At 27.0% G+C, this 19,519-nt stretch overlaps 2 protein-coding genes across 2 annotated transcripts in view; one reads left to right on the forward strand and one right to left on the reverse strand.

The window, feature by feature from the left end:
• Window positions 1–214: 214 nt before the first annotated feature.
• LOC122860391 (probable serine/threonine-protein kinase DDB_G0282963) lies at window positions 215–2,435 on the reverse strand. Its single transcript, XM_044164183.1, has 4 exons — window positions 2,215–2,435; window positions 648–2,141; window positions 467–568; window positions 215–389 (listed from the first exon to the last, which is right to left on the reverse strand). Exons 1-2 carry the CDS (start codon window positions 2,363–2,365, stop codon window positions 907–909), a joined length of 1,386 nt encoding a protein of 461 aa, XP_044020118.1. The 5' UTR covers window positions 2,366–2,435; the 3' UTR covers window positions 215–389; window positions 467–568; window positions 648–906.
• A 1,197-nt stretch (window positions 2,436–3,632) lies between these two features.
• LOC122860392 (protein split ends-like) overlaps window positions 3,633–19,519 on the forward strand; it is a 167,276-nt gene continuing 151,389 nt past the window's right edge. The window contains exons 1-5 of the mRNA XM_044164185.1: window positions 3,633–3,744; window positions 6,496–6,702; window positions 8,781–9,023; window positions 9,307–9,470; window positions 9,595–9,682. The gene's annotated coding sequence lies outside the window, so the exon portion shown is untranslated. The remainder of the gene's footprint in view (window positions 3,745–6,495; window positions 6,703–8,780; window positions 9,024–9,306; window positions 9,471–9,594; window positions 9,683–19,519) is intronic.

The following is a 19,519-nucleotide window of genomic DNA, read 5'->3' on the forward strand; positions in this document are numbered from 1 at the left end:
TTTTTTTATTTTCTTCAAGCTACCGTCATTGAGACACAATTTTTTTGTCTGTCTTCCCTATTATTTTCATGATCAACCACTTGTTTATAACCCACGGCATTCTTACTATAATTATTAAATACACTTCTCTAGAAATATACTGATTTTTTATCAACTTAACACGCAAACTAATTTGTCGCACGCATACTTTAAATACAACATAGAAAATTAAATAATATTATTTTATATGAATTTATTTATTTTTTTTTTGGTTTTTTTAATTATAATTTTAACACACTATGGCAATTTTTTATAATTATTAAATTGACGAAAATCTTTTGAATCTTGTGGACGAATGTATTGGTAATTTTTTAACTCATAAATACGTGATATTTCCATTGGATCCAAAGCTAAATAAAATAATGATAATTATTAATTTTATGTAAAAGAAAAACATCAATTTTTTAATGATTAATTTAATATTAACTTCGTGTTTTTTTTGTTGATGCTATTTGTAAATTTTGAGTTTCAATTTTCTTGGTTTTGAAGAATTTTAAAGTTATTATTTGCCAGATTAAATCCATCAAGCCTAAAATATGATAGAAAATTAATTGTGATGTATGATTTTGTTTATAAAAAAATGAAATGTATGTAGATAATTGACTCACCATATTTTGGATTTGAAGTGACACTTTGTTTGGATAATTCAACATCTGGATGTATTGTTTTTTCATGGCTGGATGATTGTGTAACATCAGTTATCAATACCCTCTTTGATTTATCACTTGTTGATGATTTTGTCTTTTTTAAATCATCAATTGATTTAATATTATCACATTTATCCTCAATCTTATTGTTTGCACCATCACCTGGACAAATAAATCATCATCCATGTAAATTTTATGAAAATATAATTAAAAAATTTTATTATTCAGTTGGCTGCCGATTTAGAGGATCACTTCCATGTGGTAATTTCCATTTTTCATAATTATCACGATTAAATGGATATGGATCACCTGGTGCATGTACAAAATCATCATCATCATTCTTTTTAATTTCTTCATTTATATTTTCATCTTCTGGTTTTTTATCACTATCAAATTTGACAAGACCATTTGATGGACTTGATGATGATTCAATTTGATAATTACCAAATAATCTATCAATTGGTTTTTCAGTAATATCAAATATTTGTACTGGTAAATTACAAATTTCATTTGAGTTATTATTTTTAATACTTGTAGCTAAAAACCATGAACTTATTGTGTGAAATTTTCTTGTACTTATATCATGTACAAGTATATTTTTCATATTAATAACAAATGGATTTTGATTATTAATAATATTATTTGAATTATAATTTTTTTTATCATGTTTTATGTCAAATGTTTTAACAACAGGATCATCATAAATTTTTGTTGGTGGTTCTGGTGGTATTGAAAATATTTGTGGTGCATTATCTTGAATTAATTTATTTTTTTTTGATTCTATAATTTCTTCATTGTGTATTATTGTTTTTTTAACAACATCTTTCCATGCTGATAATTCATCATCTGTTAATAAATCCTTGGTTGTGTAATAATCAAGTTCTGGATTTATTGAATTTTCATTGGTCAATAGTAATGTTGATGATGGTATTTCAAGTTTTTTTGAAGCATTATTAATTTGTTCCTTGTTAATATTTTTCAATGGTTTTTCATCCTCGTCTTCTTCTTCAATTTCAATATCACTACTTGGAGTTAGTACTGATGAGATGTTCATTGAGTCAATAATTGGAGGTGGTCTATCACTTTTTGATAAAACTTTATTATCATTTTTAAGGAAATCATTTAGTATTGATTTATTATCTATTGAATTTTTATTTTTTATAGCTTCATGTAAATTTGTTTTTAATATTGTTACTCCCCATTTACGTTTTAGAACAAAATTTTGTACATGATCATCTGTTATCATTGGTTTTATCAAATCATTTGATAATTTAACACCCCATTCATTTTTATATCCATTTGATTTTTCTAAATAATTCCAAATATTATTATTAATTAATTTATTATTATTATCATCAACTTTTTGGATTGAATTTCTATCTTTTTTTATATTTGTTTGTGATTTATTTGGCTCATGTATTGGTGCACTTGGATCTTTTGATGGAAATTTCATTTCTAAAATAAATATCAGACAAAAAAAAAAAAGAAAAAAACTAATTTGATGTGTTTTACATAAAATATTTCTTACCTTTTCCAAAGCCAAAAAAATTTCTTGTTAATTTATGATTTTTAAAAACAGCAGCATCTTGTTCACATGTATTTTTAAAACTTGAAAAAATTAAATTTTTCATAACACTATTGTGTCCACGAATTAAATTAAATCTCGAAAATAAACTCATATTTGTATACAATTATAATTTAGGTTAATTGAAAGACAAAAAAAAAAATTATTGTCAATAAAATGAATGCTTTTTTTGTTCAATTGTTTTGATGGATATAAAAATAAATTTTCAAAGTTAATTGTGCATTTGTGAAAAACAAAAAAATAATGAAAATAAAGAAGAAAAAAAAGATAACTTCAGTCATGTTAATCATTGGCAAAAGCAGGCAAAAGTTTAACCCTCAAGAGACCACAAGACCCTTGATGGCATAATGGACAATATCACCCTCACGACCTATTGATCTTGCCACACAATATAAAAGTGTCTCAAACGACAAGAAAATGTATAATTTTTATCTAAAAATAATAAATGCTATTGTATTAAACCCTGAACCAATGTGAACGATAAAATTGTTAAACTATATTTTTTTTCAATGCTTGTGTAAATGTAAAAAAGTAAATTTTGTGTATTTTCTTTAAAATTTGGTCGTGGTCATTCGTGCCACGTAGTCTGATAACCACTGATAAAAGTTTAAGGATATGTTATCGTATAAGGATTCGTTGAACATTAAAAAAAACACACGTGTTCTTAACGTTAGTAACTCGATGCAATTTTAAACGGGCTATTTCAGTCCCTTCCAAAGTTCCAATCGTTCAATGTGAAAATAAAAAAATAAAAATTATGGGCTTGGAGTGACACATGTCCCCAATGCTGATACGAAATCCCTTGGTTGCTTCTTGAATACAAATTCACGATGAAATTTTTTTTTTACCAATAAATACCTGTTAACAAAATTCTGGATTATTATTTATTTTTATTTTTATTACACCAACAACAATATGGAGTAAATTATCTTGATGATGTCATACCAAAAAAAAAATGAGTAATTTTGTTTTTTATTTACCTTGTTATTGTTGTGAAGAAGAAACAAGTTCACTGCATTGAAGATAAATCACTTGTCACTTGTCACTTTGATTAAAACAATTACTAAAAATGTCAATTAATTGTCACTATATAATTTTTAATTAACACTATCACTGGCACTCGCGAACTGATACACATAACTGAGAGAGAGAGAAAATAAAAACAACACTGTAATGGCCGCCAATTTTTTGCGCGCTAAACTTGAATAAAATATAGGTCAAAATTAAGTTCAAAAATTCGCCACTTGACTCACGTAGTCATCCCCTCCATTCGCTTTGCTGGACCTCCCGCCATTTCGTGTTAATAAAATTAATAATAACAACATTAATAAAAAAATAATGCGCAATAAAATTTGTGGTGTCATTGTTGTTGTGTGTTTTTTATTTATTTTAATTATTAAACAATAAAGTGAGTATGATTAAACAAGTCAGTGTCAACAATCAGCTGTCATTAAATCCAGTTTACAATAAAAGGTAAATTGAATTATTTATTTTCATTCAAAAACATTGAAAATTAATTAAATTATTTGCAGCTTCTCAGCATCAGGTCAGGTAATTTATTGGTGTTTTTATATGTTGATTTTATTTTTTAATTAATTATTTATTATTATTTTCAGAAAAGAAAAAATATTTAATATTGAATAAAAAGGTTTATTTATTTGACACTGATAAAATTGTGACAATTTTTTTTTTTATTGTCATGGTGTAACAAGTTGATAAAGATTGTCAATAAATTTGCTGGTCCCAAGTGTCAAATATCATTGCTCATGTTTCGTATAAATTGTCAATGATAAAATTATCGTTGTTTTGTGTATATATATTGCAAAAACATGTGCCTACAATGTCTTTTCTTCGTGTCTTTCAATACTTAATTTTTATTTATTATTTTTTTATTTTTTTCTTTCACGTTTGTTATCATCTCACGTCACACATACACATTTTCCCCAGAGTCCTTTATCGCGGGCACACATATTTTGTCGAGAGCCACACGGGACAAAGTGAAATAGCTAAACACTAGGCTAGCAAAGAAAAAAAAATATATAAATAGATATATATACAAAAGACACACGTGGATAAGGTGCAGGTGTTCGTGTTCCTGGTGGTGCTTTGCTTGTTGTCTTTTATTTTGTTTTGTTTTTATCATTTGAGACATCGTTCCCGCGAGGCCAAAAAATACGTGACACTCTATACCTTGGCCTGTTTTTTTTTTCACTCACGTTTACGTATTTTTCATGAAAAAAAAAAATAAATAAACAATATGCGGCAATTTTTTGACGTGTCAAAATATGAGGTCGTAAGATTTACCAAATTATCTCATGACAGAAGCTATTTTTTCTGCCTAATTTATCAAATGTTTTCTTTATTATGATTTAATAATAAATTATTTAAATGCTTGAGTAACGAAAACACATTTAATTTCATTATTAAATTCACATTATAGAAATAATAGTAGCAATTTTAATATTTAATTGATTGAAAAATTTCTAATCTATCGAGATAACAAGTTGATTAGTTAATTACGTAAATAATATTAAATTAAAAATAAATTATCATTTTTAAAAATTTCAATATTCATTAATATTAAATATTCAAGTATTTTAATTATTATTAAATTAAATCAATAAAATAATAAAAATTTAATTAAATAGATTTCAAAGATTCTAATCTATAAAATTATTAAAATCCATAAAAAGTCAATTAATTAATAAATAAAAAATATTAATTATGAAAAACATAATAAAAAAAAATTAATAAATAATTTAATTTATTAAATTTTTAATTTACAAAATGACATAATAATAATATTTAATTAAAAAAAAAAAAATATTCTAAATTATTATAATTCTAATTTTCAATTTTAAATAATATTCTTATTTAAAAAAAAATATTTTCTTTTTTTTTAAAAAATACTTATATATTAAATTTTAATTCAATTTAAAAAAATTTATTTTTTATTATCAACCCCTGGTCGATTGAATGCCCAGTTCTATCAGTCTCAAACTGAAAATCGGGGTTACACATCTTGTCGACCAATTTGGCAAGTGTCGTCGGTGCGCTAGGCTAATTTGTCAGTTGTCGAGTTACCATCCTCGAGGGAATTATTTTGCCTGTATAAACATAGGGACTAACTTAGCTTGTTTTAACATTTCATATATATATATGTAAAAGAAAGAGTATGCCTCTTGTTTCTATACTATAATCAACTGGTGAATATCTGAATTGCTTACTAAAGCCATCGTGCCCACCAAGAGTATCTTGTTTCCCTCTTTCATACCACCACACACAAGATTAACCCCCTTATTTTCTCCCTTTTTCAATCTCTCATTTATACAAGAGACAAGAGCCACATATGTACTACATTTATCTATGTATATATTCAAACCCAACGATTGATAGTTTACTCCATTTAAATATATTTCAATTTACTTGTTCGTTGTTTTTTGTTTAAATTTGAAAAATTTATATTTTCTTAAATAATATCATGAAAAATTTTATATTTAATTTGTTAATTTTATACTTTGAAGTTTAGTAGGTGTTCTGTTTACATTTAAAGTAGCTAAATTATTGTAAAAATGACATGTCAAAATGAAATAAAAATAATAGAAAAAGGGCGAATGATAGAAAGGTACCATAGCTTGTATACAGTTGTGTTATATCCCGGATTTCATGGCTTTGTAGTCATTCATTTTAAAGTCGTGAGATGAAAATTTTGAAGGGAGAAATATTGTGAATAAAAAAAGATGAAAAAGCTTTACTTTAAAACTATGTACATTATTTAAATAAACAAGAAATAAGAGAGAAAATTGAGAATGGGAAGATTGGTCTTTTCCTTATTCACAAGTCTTTCTTCTTCACCACCCCCAGCTTTTTTTTATAAATTTTTATTTGATGCTTCAGTGACGAACAATTATTCCCCACCCTTTTTTAAAACAATGTGTGACAGATGAGAAATATATTTCTGTGTTTTACTGTCTTAGCTATTTTTTAATGAATTTTAAATTGGCTAAAATTCATAATACGTTGTAAAAATGTCGACAGTGTCTAGATGACATTGTAAAATTTCTTGTGAATATTAATTTTTTTAATTTAAAATGAAACAAAAAGTCATTTATATTTATTACAAACAAATAACATTTTAAAATATAAAATATGTAAATTTATTTTTCATTAGCTACAAATAATATTTTATCCATTTAATTAATATTATTTTTTCTATTTTTCTAGATGATACAGAAATGAATATGTGAAAATAGAACAACTATCATGTAACGAGGGGTTGTGGTTACAAGTTTGAAGTCAAGCTGGTAAATGTTACAGCAGTGATACACACCGGAAGAAAGCTTAATGCCTTTGGGCCATTGAAGGAACTTTGTTTATACACAATTCGACTATAATACAATGCTACAATAACCATGCATCTCGTTTTCCCTGGTTAGTAAACCATTCATTTCAAATAAAAATAAAATAGAAATAAAAAATATTGGACATGCAACGAAACATATATAGCCATTAACAACTATATACACTAAAACTCAAACAAAACAATTCATTCTTTTTCCCCTAACTAGTTTAAAAAAAAAAAAAAAAGAACAAGCCAGTTTTAAAAATCTCTGTAGATAAATAATGCTCTTAAATATTCAAATGAATTTGTCAAGAGTTTAAATAAAGAGAAAAAAAAGGGGGTACAATATATTTAGTTATAAATTTAAAATATTTTCTCGAAGAAAAATAAAAAAAACTTCTAATGAATTTAAAGGAATGATAGACAACCCTTGCTAAGTTGGGTAAAAGGATCTTATAAACGTCAACGATACCCGCGATATCTGTCACTCTCGTGGTTTAAAAAAAAAAAAAAGAAAATAATATATTTTTCTTAGTCCCTTTTAAACCAAGGGAGTTTACAAGTGTTGGTCGAGATTTGAAACAATTACAAGATGCCAAGGGGAATCAACGAGGACCATGTTGAAGACAAAGAGGGAGGCTTTTATTTTGAGGGCTGTTTAATTAAAACTGTTACCAACTGACGAGAAACCATCGATCAACACTCTTGCCATTTTCTCAACAGGACATTTGCCAAATGTTGCATGTCCCTTCTAGAAAAAAACAAAAACTATAAATCCAAAAATAATAATAATAATAGTATAGGTTAAAATAAAATCACACGAATCAATCACTGATATTTTTTTTTTTCTCATGCTATTGTTTCAAGAGTTGATATACAACAAAAACAACAATCAATCAAATTGATTTGACGTGAAAAAAAAAAAAGAAAAATCAGTAGCTTGAAAAATAAAGTATCTTGGATGGTTATTTGGAATGTTTGGGTCCAAGTTTAAGTTTGTGTAACACGCATTGTTGTATATCAACATCAACAATATCAACAACATCACGATATCAGTGTGGTATTCAAGAATTGCATGGAACGTTAGATTGGGAATGTCCAGCAGGTGACGTTTCAACGCCTGTCGTTGTATTGCGTGTTTCAGTTAAAATCCAACAAATTCACAAATCTACCCCTACATTGGATGAAACATTGCACCCTCTTTAACTCACCAATCTTATTCGCGTGCCAAAGTGCCTATCCATTCTCTTACTCATTTTCTTCCCTTTTGCTCTTTCATGAGTGTCTTTCAACCATCACAACTTGAAATACATATAACTACTTGAAGATAAATTGTTGTTAATCGTACACTCACGTGAACCATATCATCATGATTCAAAATAAAAAAAATAAAAATTCAATTCAAATAGAAAAAAAATAAGAATGTATACGTAATCATACTTTTTCTGTGAACATTCTCTGACCTGAGGCAAATTTTTTATATTCATCTTCATGCCTTTGAGAGTAGAATCAAAAAAAAAAAAAAGATAAAGAAAAGAGATTGAAGGGCTACAGAAGCTCGAGCTTTTCCATGAATTGAAAAAGTCTTCTTTTGATCGAATGCTCTGGCCATTGGATTTCCAGATGGAGTTTCAGTTAGCTTTGGTAAATTTGTTTTTTTCATTCAAACATATTCAACAAAATGCATCCAATATTAGAAAGAAAAAAAAAAAAAATTGAATCTTTATTTTTTTTTCTTTATTTTAACCCTTGAAAAAGATAATATTTTTTCAATATTATTTTTATTTACATTTTTCAAGTATCCAAGAAATAGTTTAAGAAAAAAAAAATATAATAATAAAACTTGCGCAAGTTGGTAAAAGAAAAAAAAAAAAGAAATTATCGTGGGACTTTGCGTGCAGCATGATCATCCCTCGTCTTGAAAATTTATACCCTCTGTCCCTAAACCATCCTAACAAGTCCACCCACTTACTTACGATACTTGGCATGGTTCTTGCACGCGGCTTTCTTCCCTCCATTAAAATATCACCTTCTGTGTTTTATCGCAAGTACATATGTATCACACTCGTACATTTTTTTTCTTTTTTCACATTATCAATAAAAATTCTCTTTTCTATTTGTTTTATATTTATTATAACTAATATATATTTATATTTTTTACTTTCAGGAGTTTAGCTAAACTTGGAAAAAGAAAAAAAAGTTAAAAAGCCAGACCCTTGATATGCAATCCAATCGATTTGAAAATCTCCAGAGGCGGATATGTAAAATGGGCATTTACATACCACTTGTTTTATCGCAATATGACCTATATGTATTTTGAACCTTCGTGCAATCTTATATATAAATTTTATATGGTTTGATGGTGGACAGTGGTCAGGAAGAGACGATGAATTTACGATCATCCACAAGGGTAAGTTGATGTAAATCTTTTTTTTTTTTTTTTCTACTAAAACTTATTCGTTTGGATAAATCGGAAGATTTAAACTTTTAAACTGATAAAATTCTTCTTTTTTTTATTTTCTTAAAAACTCAATGAAGATAGTAAAAGCAAAATAAAAAAAAAAAAGCTCAGTGATAAATTCATTGATTAAGTTTTCAACAAATTATCAAGTTTTTTTTTTTATTTTAAACAATTTTTTTTCTATACAATTATTTTGTTATAATTATAAAATATAAAATTATTATTTTTCTAGATTTTGATGAGCACAAACTATTGTTTTACAACTTGATACAAATTTCTTGTACCAAGAAAGTTATAACAAATGGTATTTTCATGTTTTTAACGAACCGAAAATGTGTGTTGTTTTTAACGATGTCGTTAATACTTAACAAAATATCCGGTTATATTAATAAACAGGTAAGAAAAAAAAAAATAAAAACCACAAACAATATACATCTTCATAGTAGTATGAATGATTCACAAGCTACTAAATTAACTAGCCAAATGATATTTCTATTTTCATTTTGTTTTTCTATTTTAGTGTATATATCAAAGTATATATAAATAAGAAACTTCCGAGTCACACTTGCAGGAAGACACGAGGGCTGAAAGCAAGAATGAATCTCTGCGTGAGTTTACTTGTATATTTATTTATTTATTATATATATTTTTTTTGTTCTCTTGATGGAGGTATTGGTCAGTCTTATTCCAAGTGGCTTTTTGCACAAATCCCGAGAATCTTAATTGCTTCTATTTATGACCTTTTGGCTTTCGATCAACGATGCGAAGAGTTACGTGACATGTTTATGAAGAGAAACATACTAGGCAAAAGGTACTCGATACCCTCAATCAGACTATATCAGACTTTCTTTTCCTGAACGGGTGACCGACCTTCAACCGCTGTCTGTATATATATATTTTTTTTTTCTTATTTTTTCTACTACACTTTTCTTCGTGTATTGATCTTCGGGAGAATGCTTTGATCTACAATGGGGTCTGCCACGTTTCACACCACACATCCTTTTTTTTTTCTTTTTTTTTTTTTTCGTCTTCTGTCCCTCACTTTACCAATAGTTTTTTCTCCATCTAAAAGATCACGTCTTACATTCGAGTTTATCATTCTCTTTTTTTATTTATTTCCTTCAACTCAATTTTTTTTTTTTTTTTTGTTTTCGAACGATAGAAATTTCTGATAATTGCAAAAATGAGTTAGACCAGGAGAATCAACACTAGTTAGTCCATGTCCACTATAAAAAGTTTGATTTTACTTTGCAAGATTTTTTCTTTTTGCTATTATATATATATAGTTTTTTTTTTGCTTTTTGTGTGGAAATGGTAAAAATGTGATGAGAATGCATTCCTGAAATCGAAGTTATACGTTAAACTAAATTCTTACAATTTATATTTTATTTTGAGCTAGTTGAAAAATCGACGACGTGAAGTAATTTAAGGATATTTTAGTCGACCCTACTCCATAGATCAGACTGGTCTTGGCTACGTGAATATTTAGGGAGTTAATTGCTTCGATATATTTTATTTGAATTACACAAGGTTTGCCTTCTGTCTCGTTAATTTCTTGTTTCTAAATTTTATTTTTTATTTCTCGATTTATTGTGCATTTTTTTTTTTTTTTATTCTTTACACAAATTTACATTATTTTTTCAATGAATAATTTTTTGTTTAAATAATTATTTAATTGAGTTTTAAATTTATCAAATTTTCGATAAATTTTATTTAATTTTCATTCAATAATTAAAGTAAATTATCATTCATTCATTTGAAATATAATTACAAAATTCTAGTTTAAAGAATTTTTTTTCCATCTTAAAATTAAATTTTTAAATTCTATTTACAATTTTTTTTTTACATTTTAAAATATTTTTTGTGTTTAAGTAAATTTTGATTCAATTTAAAAAAAAATTAATAATTTTAATTATATTAATTTGACTTGATTGATAAATATTAAATTAACTTGAAACAATTTTTTTTTTTTCATCAGTAGCATCATCAATTATTTTCTCCATCCACTCGTAACCAAGTGAATGTAATTTATTTAAAATCAAATATACAAATTTTAACCCCTCGTTAATACGAGTAATTAAACACAAGACTGCGTTTACAAAGTTGATAGAAACCCGTGGGGCAAGTGGCAAGTTTCTGTTTGTAGTTAACTTGGAAAATGCATTTGACAACATAGACAATTTACCTAATTTCAGCCTTCAGCTAAAAACCCAATGGCACTCTAAGATTATTCTCCAATAGACTTAAATACTTTTATTTCATTTTCAAATCTCCCTTCAATATGAAATATATAATTACATAAATATATAAATAAATATAATAAAATAATATTCTTGATTCAATAATTGTTTATATTTTCTTGTCACGTCAATCGGATAAATCCATCAAAACATCAAAAAAAAAAAAAAAAAATGTCCAGTGGCAACATTTGACCAGTCTTTCATTGAAAGGGTTTCAACGTCGTGTTAAATCCTCCTGGGAACAAACGTGCCAAATAAAAGAATAACTGGACATGCCAAAGTGACCCCTGTTACCTCTTTTTTTTTTTTTTTTTATTCATCTCTCTCTTTACTTGCTCTTGTTTTTATCAAACGTTCATCCAAGTTTGCCTCAATGTTATACCCTTTTTATATTAATTTAATAACGTCGAAAAAGCGAACAATCGACAGGCAATAACAGCCCAAGCAATCAAGATACACTTGGAGATTTGATAGTTTGGGAAAAATAATAAAATAAAATAAAAACCCTTTTATTATCCCCTTATTTTACTGGAAAAACAAACGTTATAACTTCTTGTGTATAGGGTAAAAAAAAAGATCCAAGTATATTGAGGGTTCGTTGAATTACCAAAAGAACCTCTAACCCTTTTTGCAAGTGTCATTCTTTTTGTTCCAAGTGGCCTTATTTTACCTTCGACAATGTCATTCTTCAACAATTCCACCCACTCTTTTTTTTCTCTTTCTCTTTGATAGAATACATATTGTATATATACAACAACAGTTTGAATTGTGACCGACAATGTGAATGCTTGTGCTCTTGTTGATTTCATCCAAATGTTTCGCCCTTATGACCCCTCGACATCTTAAACCCTCCGGGGAATTGCGTGAACGACATAAGGATTTTGAGGGTGACTTTATTCCCTTTCTCTTATTTCTTCCTTACCACCTTATAACTCTGCTTATGGGGAATAAAATTTACCAAAAACTTATATACAAAATGCTCTTAGTTATAATATTCACATTTATATTATCATCGCATATATGTAGAAATGACAATTCACAAAATGAATTAATGGATTTGTCGAGTATTTTTCTATTATTTTTTCGAAAAAAAAAAAAATTCATATATATTTTATTTTACATCGTTCAAGAGTTGGTTTTGTTGAGTCAGGATTTGTGAGTGTGTCTGTACACATGGTGGAGGGGTTTACAGATTAATTTAAATGCCACAAAGTTTTTTTTTTTTTGATGTGTATAAATCAATCTTAAATAAGACGAAGTATTATGGACATCAGACAGACAAGAAGGTTGGAAAATACGAAAGAGTTTTTTTTTAGTAGACATGGAAAAAATAGCCTCAAGTGGAGGAAGTGAATTGGATGAATTGATGTATGTATCCTATCATAAAATTTAAAGAAAAAAAAAAAACATGCTTCAATGCTTGTCGTTAAGGTCACATCAACTGGTATATTAATATTTTAAATATAAAAATTGAAGACATGATAAAGTGTTTCTAAGTAATCAATATTACTGTGATATTTAAAATTCATCATCTGGCTCATATCAAAAATAATAAATTATCATTATAATAATAAATAATCATCCATTTTATATGTTCTCTATATTGAGACTCCTCTTGAGACTATATACTGTCAATTTTTTTCTTTTTATTTCATTTTTTTTTATCGTTAATATTAAGACCACACACAAAACTTGACATACTGATTTTAAACATAGCACTTGGAATAATTTTGGAACATTTTTATTTTTTAATTATAAATTTTTCATCGGGTTAATTTTTATGTTTTTTTATTTTTTTATGATTTGATGGATCAGTGAAAAGTAAATTGGAATTATTAAAGCTTTTTTTATTAGGTTTGTTTTTTTAAATTTAGATTTAAAAAAAAAAAAATTGAATTAACACATTTTAAATATTAATTTTCTATTGAAAAAAGTAGCTTGATAAAGATAAATTTCATGGGATATTTATTATTAAATATCCTGGAAGTTTTGAAATTTAATTTTAATTATTTTTATATTTTTTTTAAATTTGTACTTTTTGTCAAAAAAATATTTCTAAACATAAATTTCATAAAGTTATGCTTCCAGTATTTAAATAACACCTAAATATAAAATAATAATTTTAAAATTCATCTACAATTTGAGTTAACAATAGATTAATTTACAATTAATTCCAATTATTTCTACTAAATAAAAAAAAATAATTGAGTTATTTTAAAAATTCCTTCCGAATTTCATTATCAACATTTATATTAAAAAAAGTTTATATGATCAACTGCAGACGTTATAATACAGAATTAAAATTAAATGACGATACTGATATAGTCAAGGGGAAAGAGGGTGAAATATGTGACGTCAAAATATATATAAGAGTCCAAAGGCGACGCCCGACAAGAGCTTGCAGACATGCTCTCGTATATATGAGCTTGCGATAAGGCGAGTGCCCCTCAAAGTCTCTCATCCCTCGCACGTGCTATTAGTAATACCCAAAAATATCCGTGGACACATTTTCATAATTTTTTTTTTTCCTTTTTCTTCAATACAAACATAAATTTTATATATTATATTTTAGAGAGATGGGGTTCTAGTGTTTTTGCTAAATTATCATCATCAGCTTTCTATTTTATTGTTTTTTCTTTTTAATTTTTTAATTTATTTTTATAATTTAAGATAGACAGTAATGTTTTTGTAAAAAAAAAAGTCAAAATGAGTGAGAGAGTCACTCACTATCGAATGCCAAACACGTGTATATATATTCAACGTACTTCAGTTAAACTAGTTGGATATTACTAAAATAGTTTACGACTTAATATATGACCTTACACAAAAATATCTTTGACTACAAGTCATTTTATTGAAATACTTCCTGGTATACATATTATTATTACGATAAAAATATGTTAATTTTTTAAAGCTCAATATATTGTGCTTAAAAAATATTTTAAATTGACAAAATAAAATTAAAATATTATCAATTGAGCAAATAATTTTTTTAGCTCAATTTTCAACAACAAATAAAGCTCTGCTTTAATTAAAAAAATAATAATTTTCATATATATGATTCATTACAAATTATCAAATTTTTTTTCTCATTTATTTTTTGTTGAATTATATTTATGCGATTATTTTGATCATGATATAATAATCATTGAAATGTTGATTTAATCTCGGGAGTCATACAATCATTCATGTCCCACGGTCAGTGTGATATTATTCCATCAATATCGTCTTTGAAAATTATTCCGAGCTTCTGTGTATAAGTGTATATATAAAATTGGATATACATATATACAATATTTACCGGGCGTAGCATTGCAACGACGAGGTATTAGTAGCAACAGTATTATTGACTTCACAATAAAAGCCATGATGCTTGATGGTCGCAAGATGAGTCGATGCAATATTCCTCGGTTAGAAAACTCAACAATAAATAAAGAAAAAAAAACATACTACACACTCATATACAAAATAAAAATAAATAAAAAGATGATGGAATAAAAAATTTAAAAAAAAAAAAAAAAAATAAGAGTGTATTTCAAGCCGCAATCCAGTAGGACGTGCCTTGATGTGGCGTGGTGGCTTGTGATACGTGCGCGAATATGCTACTTCTTCTGTTCAACTATGGTTAATATTATTCGAGTGAGTAAAGTTGTGTATATGGTCATCTCACAACATTGGCACAAGTGCACATTGAGAGCATTCTCGGTTGATGGATAATTTTGCCTCAAGAAAATAACAGGGTGTGTATCACCGCATTGGTATATATACACATTGAAAAATCGCAACCAAACACACGTATATATTTATTGTAAAAATATTGTTGATGGTGGTGGTGATGGTTGTTGGTGGTTGGTTGAATGTAGGTTGAATGATTTAAAAATATCATGACTTGCAAGGGGAGAGAGAGACAAGCTAAAAATAATAAATAAAAAAAAGCAAAGTGAATAAGATGGAAGGATATGTAGTTATAACTTATCGAAGGTATATCTTTTTGATGGATGAATATGTATATGAAAGAGTTACTCCAACCAAATGGTACAAGAGCCGCGACCGCACTTATTTTGTACGTGATCCATGAGAAAAATCATGGTGACGAAGAATCCAATTTTTATTTCATTTGGTGGATGAGTGAAAAGAAGAGGACTATCAAGAAGTGAATGAGATGATGATAATGATGATGATGATGATGGAGAAGAATAAAAAGAGGGTAAATAAAAATAAATAAATTTACAAAATGAGGAGGAGTAAAAATAGGATAACAAAAAAATAAATATAATGTTTTTATTGGCAGTACATTAATGACACTAGATGATAAAATATATATTTTTTCTTTTTTTATTTGTGATGTAATTCGTTTGGTAGCTGTGAAGAAAATTGAGTATAAAACTCATGAAACACAATAGAGGATAAACTTAGTACAGAATAGTATATATGAACCTGACACCCTCGACCTTTTTCGTCTTTATAGGTTTCGTTTTTTTTTTTTCTTTTTTTGGGGCATGACCCCCGCGAGACACGATTTGTCAACTCGTTAGTAAAACTCGTTTGACCCTGTAACTCGATGAAAAAGGGAAGTTAAATAACATGTGGGTCTTTTTTTTTTTGTATTGGTATTTTAACGTGCGTATACTTGAATGATTGAAGTATATATTCGTTTATTTTTACCAACTAAAATGGTCATTTTTCTTGACTTCAACAGCTCTTGATTCCCACAAGTATAATTTCTTTAGTAATATATCCTCATAGTAATTATAACTAGAAAATAAAACACGTTCTGCAATTCCAAATGACCATTAAAAGATTTAAAAAAAAACAATAGTACATACATGATTTTTTTTACGGCACAATTTAACAATAATTGGAGCTTTTTTTCGCGTTTTTAGTTGATTAGTTATTTGATGTTTTAAATACTCATTACTTAGTATTAGAAAGATGAATTTCTACCCCAAAATTTCTGTCACCATTGTCAAAATAAAAAAAGGGGAATATACAAACATACTTGTATATTTGTGTAAATATTTACAGAGGGTTCTTAAAATTTTTAACTTAAAAATACCATGTTACAAAATTTACTAGTATATATAAATGCATTTGAATGTTGGTGAGGGACTAGTGACTGATGTAAGGGTGGTTTGCCATTATACAAAATTGAGAGCCATTGGTCACTTTGTACGTAAACGTATCTCAAATTGACAAATGGTAATGACTTTGCCTTGTTAAACGACCAACATTTCAAAGCTTTAACTTTAAATTAAACTTGCCATCAACCATATATATTTTTTTCTATATATATAAATTATTTTTTTCACAAGCTCTACTATTAAATTATTGATTTTTCAATCTTAAATATAACTAGAAAAAAAATAATTATAATTTCATAGAAAAAATGAAATAAAAAAATGAAATTTCTTTGATAGTAATTTTCGTATATTTTTAGATTGTAAATAAATATTGAATATAATATTCCCAAGTGTATTGACCATCACACATGGGAAAGAAAGAAAAAAAAAAAAATCTAAAGAAAAAAAAAGTGAAAAGAGAAAATGAACTTTCGAGTTTCAGTATAATACCTAATGGACTTTATTCGACATTGTTGAATTGCGGCAGTTGTAAAAATGATAACGAATGACCCATGGAGGCCAAGGGCTCCCGGGTAATGAAGTACGGTCAGTTGAGATCTTGGTTGTATTCAGTCCAAGTATAGTAGAGCTGAAGGTGTTGGTGGAATAGTTGTAGTTGTTGTATTGTGCAACTCGTCTTCGTATATAAAATCACCAAGGACTATCCTTACAAAAGCTCAATGTATTTATACTTTGATACACATTGCAAACTTTTCAAGAATATAATATATATATACCCTCAGGATTTAAATTTATATATATGTGTGCACTTAAGTCCTGTGGGAACATTGCTGAGGACCGTGGTGCCTTATACCACAAATTTCAAACATGGGGCCAATTAACCTCGAGATTTTCATGATGAATTCACGAGACGATTCAATTCCAATATCCTCATATACACTTTTGATACATTTGATGTGGATCATGAGTTTATGTGAACCTTTTTCACCCCTCACTCATCCAACACATATTTAATTTTTAAATATACCTACTACATATATTTTACTGGCAATATTCCAAATAACATCAAGTATTTTTTTCGGTATTTAATTGCTACTTTTATGATTTGTTTTTTCCACTTTTAAAATAGTGTCATATTGTTTGGTAACTTTGTAATAATATTGCAAAATTTTAACATTTTAATAATCACTTTTTTATTATTTTTTTTTTAATTTTGTTTTATTATTGGTATTTTATTTTTGTTTGTTTTATTTGTTTTTTGACTTTTTTTTTTTTTCGTTTTTATTAATGGTTTATTTTAAGACGGACATCTGGGGGTTTTTTTTTTTTCTTTTGGATTTGCATGTATTTTTGCATTTAACAATATGCAAGAGTTGGAGTGTTTTTTTTTTTAACGAGCAATGCACCAATTATCCAGTTCAAGGCCAACGATCCGTGGCCACTGGCTTGGCCAGTTCACGGGGAGTTAGCGGCTTCGCTTTGTTAATCGTGATTTGTGGCAGCCGCAAAGTTCAATTATCGAATTAATTGGTTCAAAAAGGGAGAATAAGAAAGATTCTGATGTAAAAAAAAAATATTAAAAAAGTTTATAATAATTATCAAAGCCAATAAGTCTCGGGAAAAAAAAAGAAAATGATAAATCAATCGTAATTTTATATTTACTCATTTTTTTTTCTTTTATTATTGCTAGACAGCTGTAGATTGACATTAAAAAATTACAAAACCTGTCAATAAAAATAAAATTTCACTTTTTATAAAATAATAAAATAGAAAATAAGATATGAAATATCAAAAAATTCAGAGATAAATAAAAAATTACATTTTATAAATTTATTTGCAAGACCTTCTTGTATTTTACTATAAAAAAAAAAAAAAATGAAACAATATTTGAATTAATAATAAATGTTTAACTTTCTCTAAAACAACTAGACAATATAAAAAAAAAAAATATTTATATCTTGATACAATGAAATGAAAAGTATTTCAAGCATGAAGATCGATTGTTGTGAACATAAATTTGAAATAAACCCAAGCGCTATTATATGGCATTTTAACTCTTAAAATTGCTATGAAAAATAAAAATAATAAAATTACAATTTGCGTAAACATCTGTATAATATTATCATGATATTGTTGATAAAAATTATTCAATGTATCTTAAAAATAATATACAAATTTACATCTTGGTGGCGGGAATTCGCGGGTGTGTCGGGAGCTAAATATATTTTTCTGGTTCATCTTGTGGAATTACATGTATCTTTCATGATGGGCGCGGTTCTTGTACACAGTCATTTCTAAAAGGTCGTCGCAATTGATAAAAATCACAAGACTGTTGTACTAATTTTCTCTAACAATATTACATTCGAAATAATAATTCAACACTTGCCAACTTATCAAAAGTTTATCAACCATATTTTTTGATTTATTAAAAATTTCCATTAACATATTTATTTTCGAAAAGTATAAATTATAATATAATAAAAATGAATAAAAATAAATAAAAATTGAGGTTACCAAAAGAAAGAAAAAAAAAAACAACAACATTGAAGAAAATTTTTTACAGTCGGTGTGTTGGATTAAAGATCAGAAGATTCTTAAGCATCAATCAGGTCCATTGGAGGTTGCGTGTTGAGGTCATATGGCAAGAGTAGTTAGTTTACATTTTTACTGAAAAATATTGCAAGTACATATATCTAGATATATCGAAACGGTGTGATTGACCTTGCAAGAAAGTTAAATGTCGAAGCAGATGGAGATGATTCCTTAAAAAAAAAAAAATAACTAACAAAAAGTAATAATAAAATAAAATTGAGCAAAATAAAAAAAATTACTTGTCAATCATTGCAAAAAATTATTAGTAATGATGGAAAATAAAAATCAAATCAATAATACAAGGACTTTCTATGTATTTGATCGATATATATAAAAGTCAAAAAATAAAAATAAATAATAATAAATAATAACAAGATATTAAATTGTTATAAATGACTGTGGGCAATAAAAATAAAGTTGAGCTGAAATTCGCACGCAGTCCCCATCAGCACCGCAGGAATCGTGAGGTCAGAGGGATAATACTGGGGTGCTTAGTATATATATCGATACAACAACGACGACGTTCTGGACG

The sequence above is a fragment of the Aphidius gifuensis genome, linkage group LG1 (assembly GCF_014905175.1).
Source record: "Aphidius gifuensis isolate YNYX2018 linkage group LG1, ASM1490517v1, whole genome shotgun sequence".
NCBI classification, from domain to species: Eukaryota; Metazoa; Arthropoda; class Insecta; order Hymenoptera; family Braconidae; genus Aphidius; species Aphidius gifuensis.

What these genes read in the sequence shown, in the direction of transcription:
- LOC122860391 (XM_044164183.1), bottom strand. Translation starts at nt 2,365, where the DNA reads ATGAGTTTATTTTCGAGATTTAATTTAATTCGTGGACACAATAGTGTT. An exon ending in TTTTTTTGGCTTTGGAAAAG is followed by an intron (nt 2,142 to 2,214) that starts GTAAGAAATATT and finishes TATTTATTTTAG; the next exon opens with AAATGAAATTTCCATCAAAA.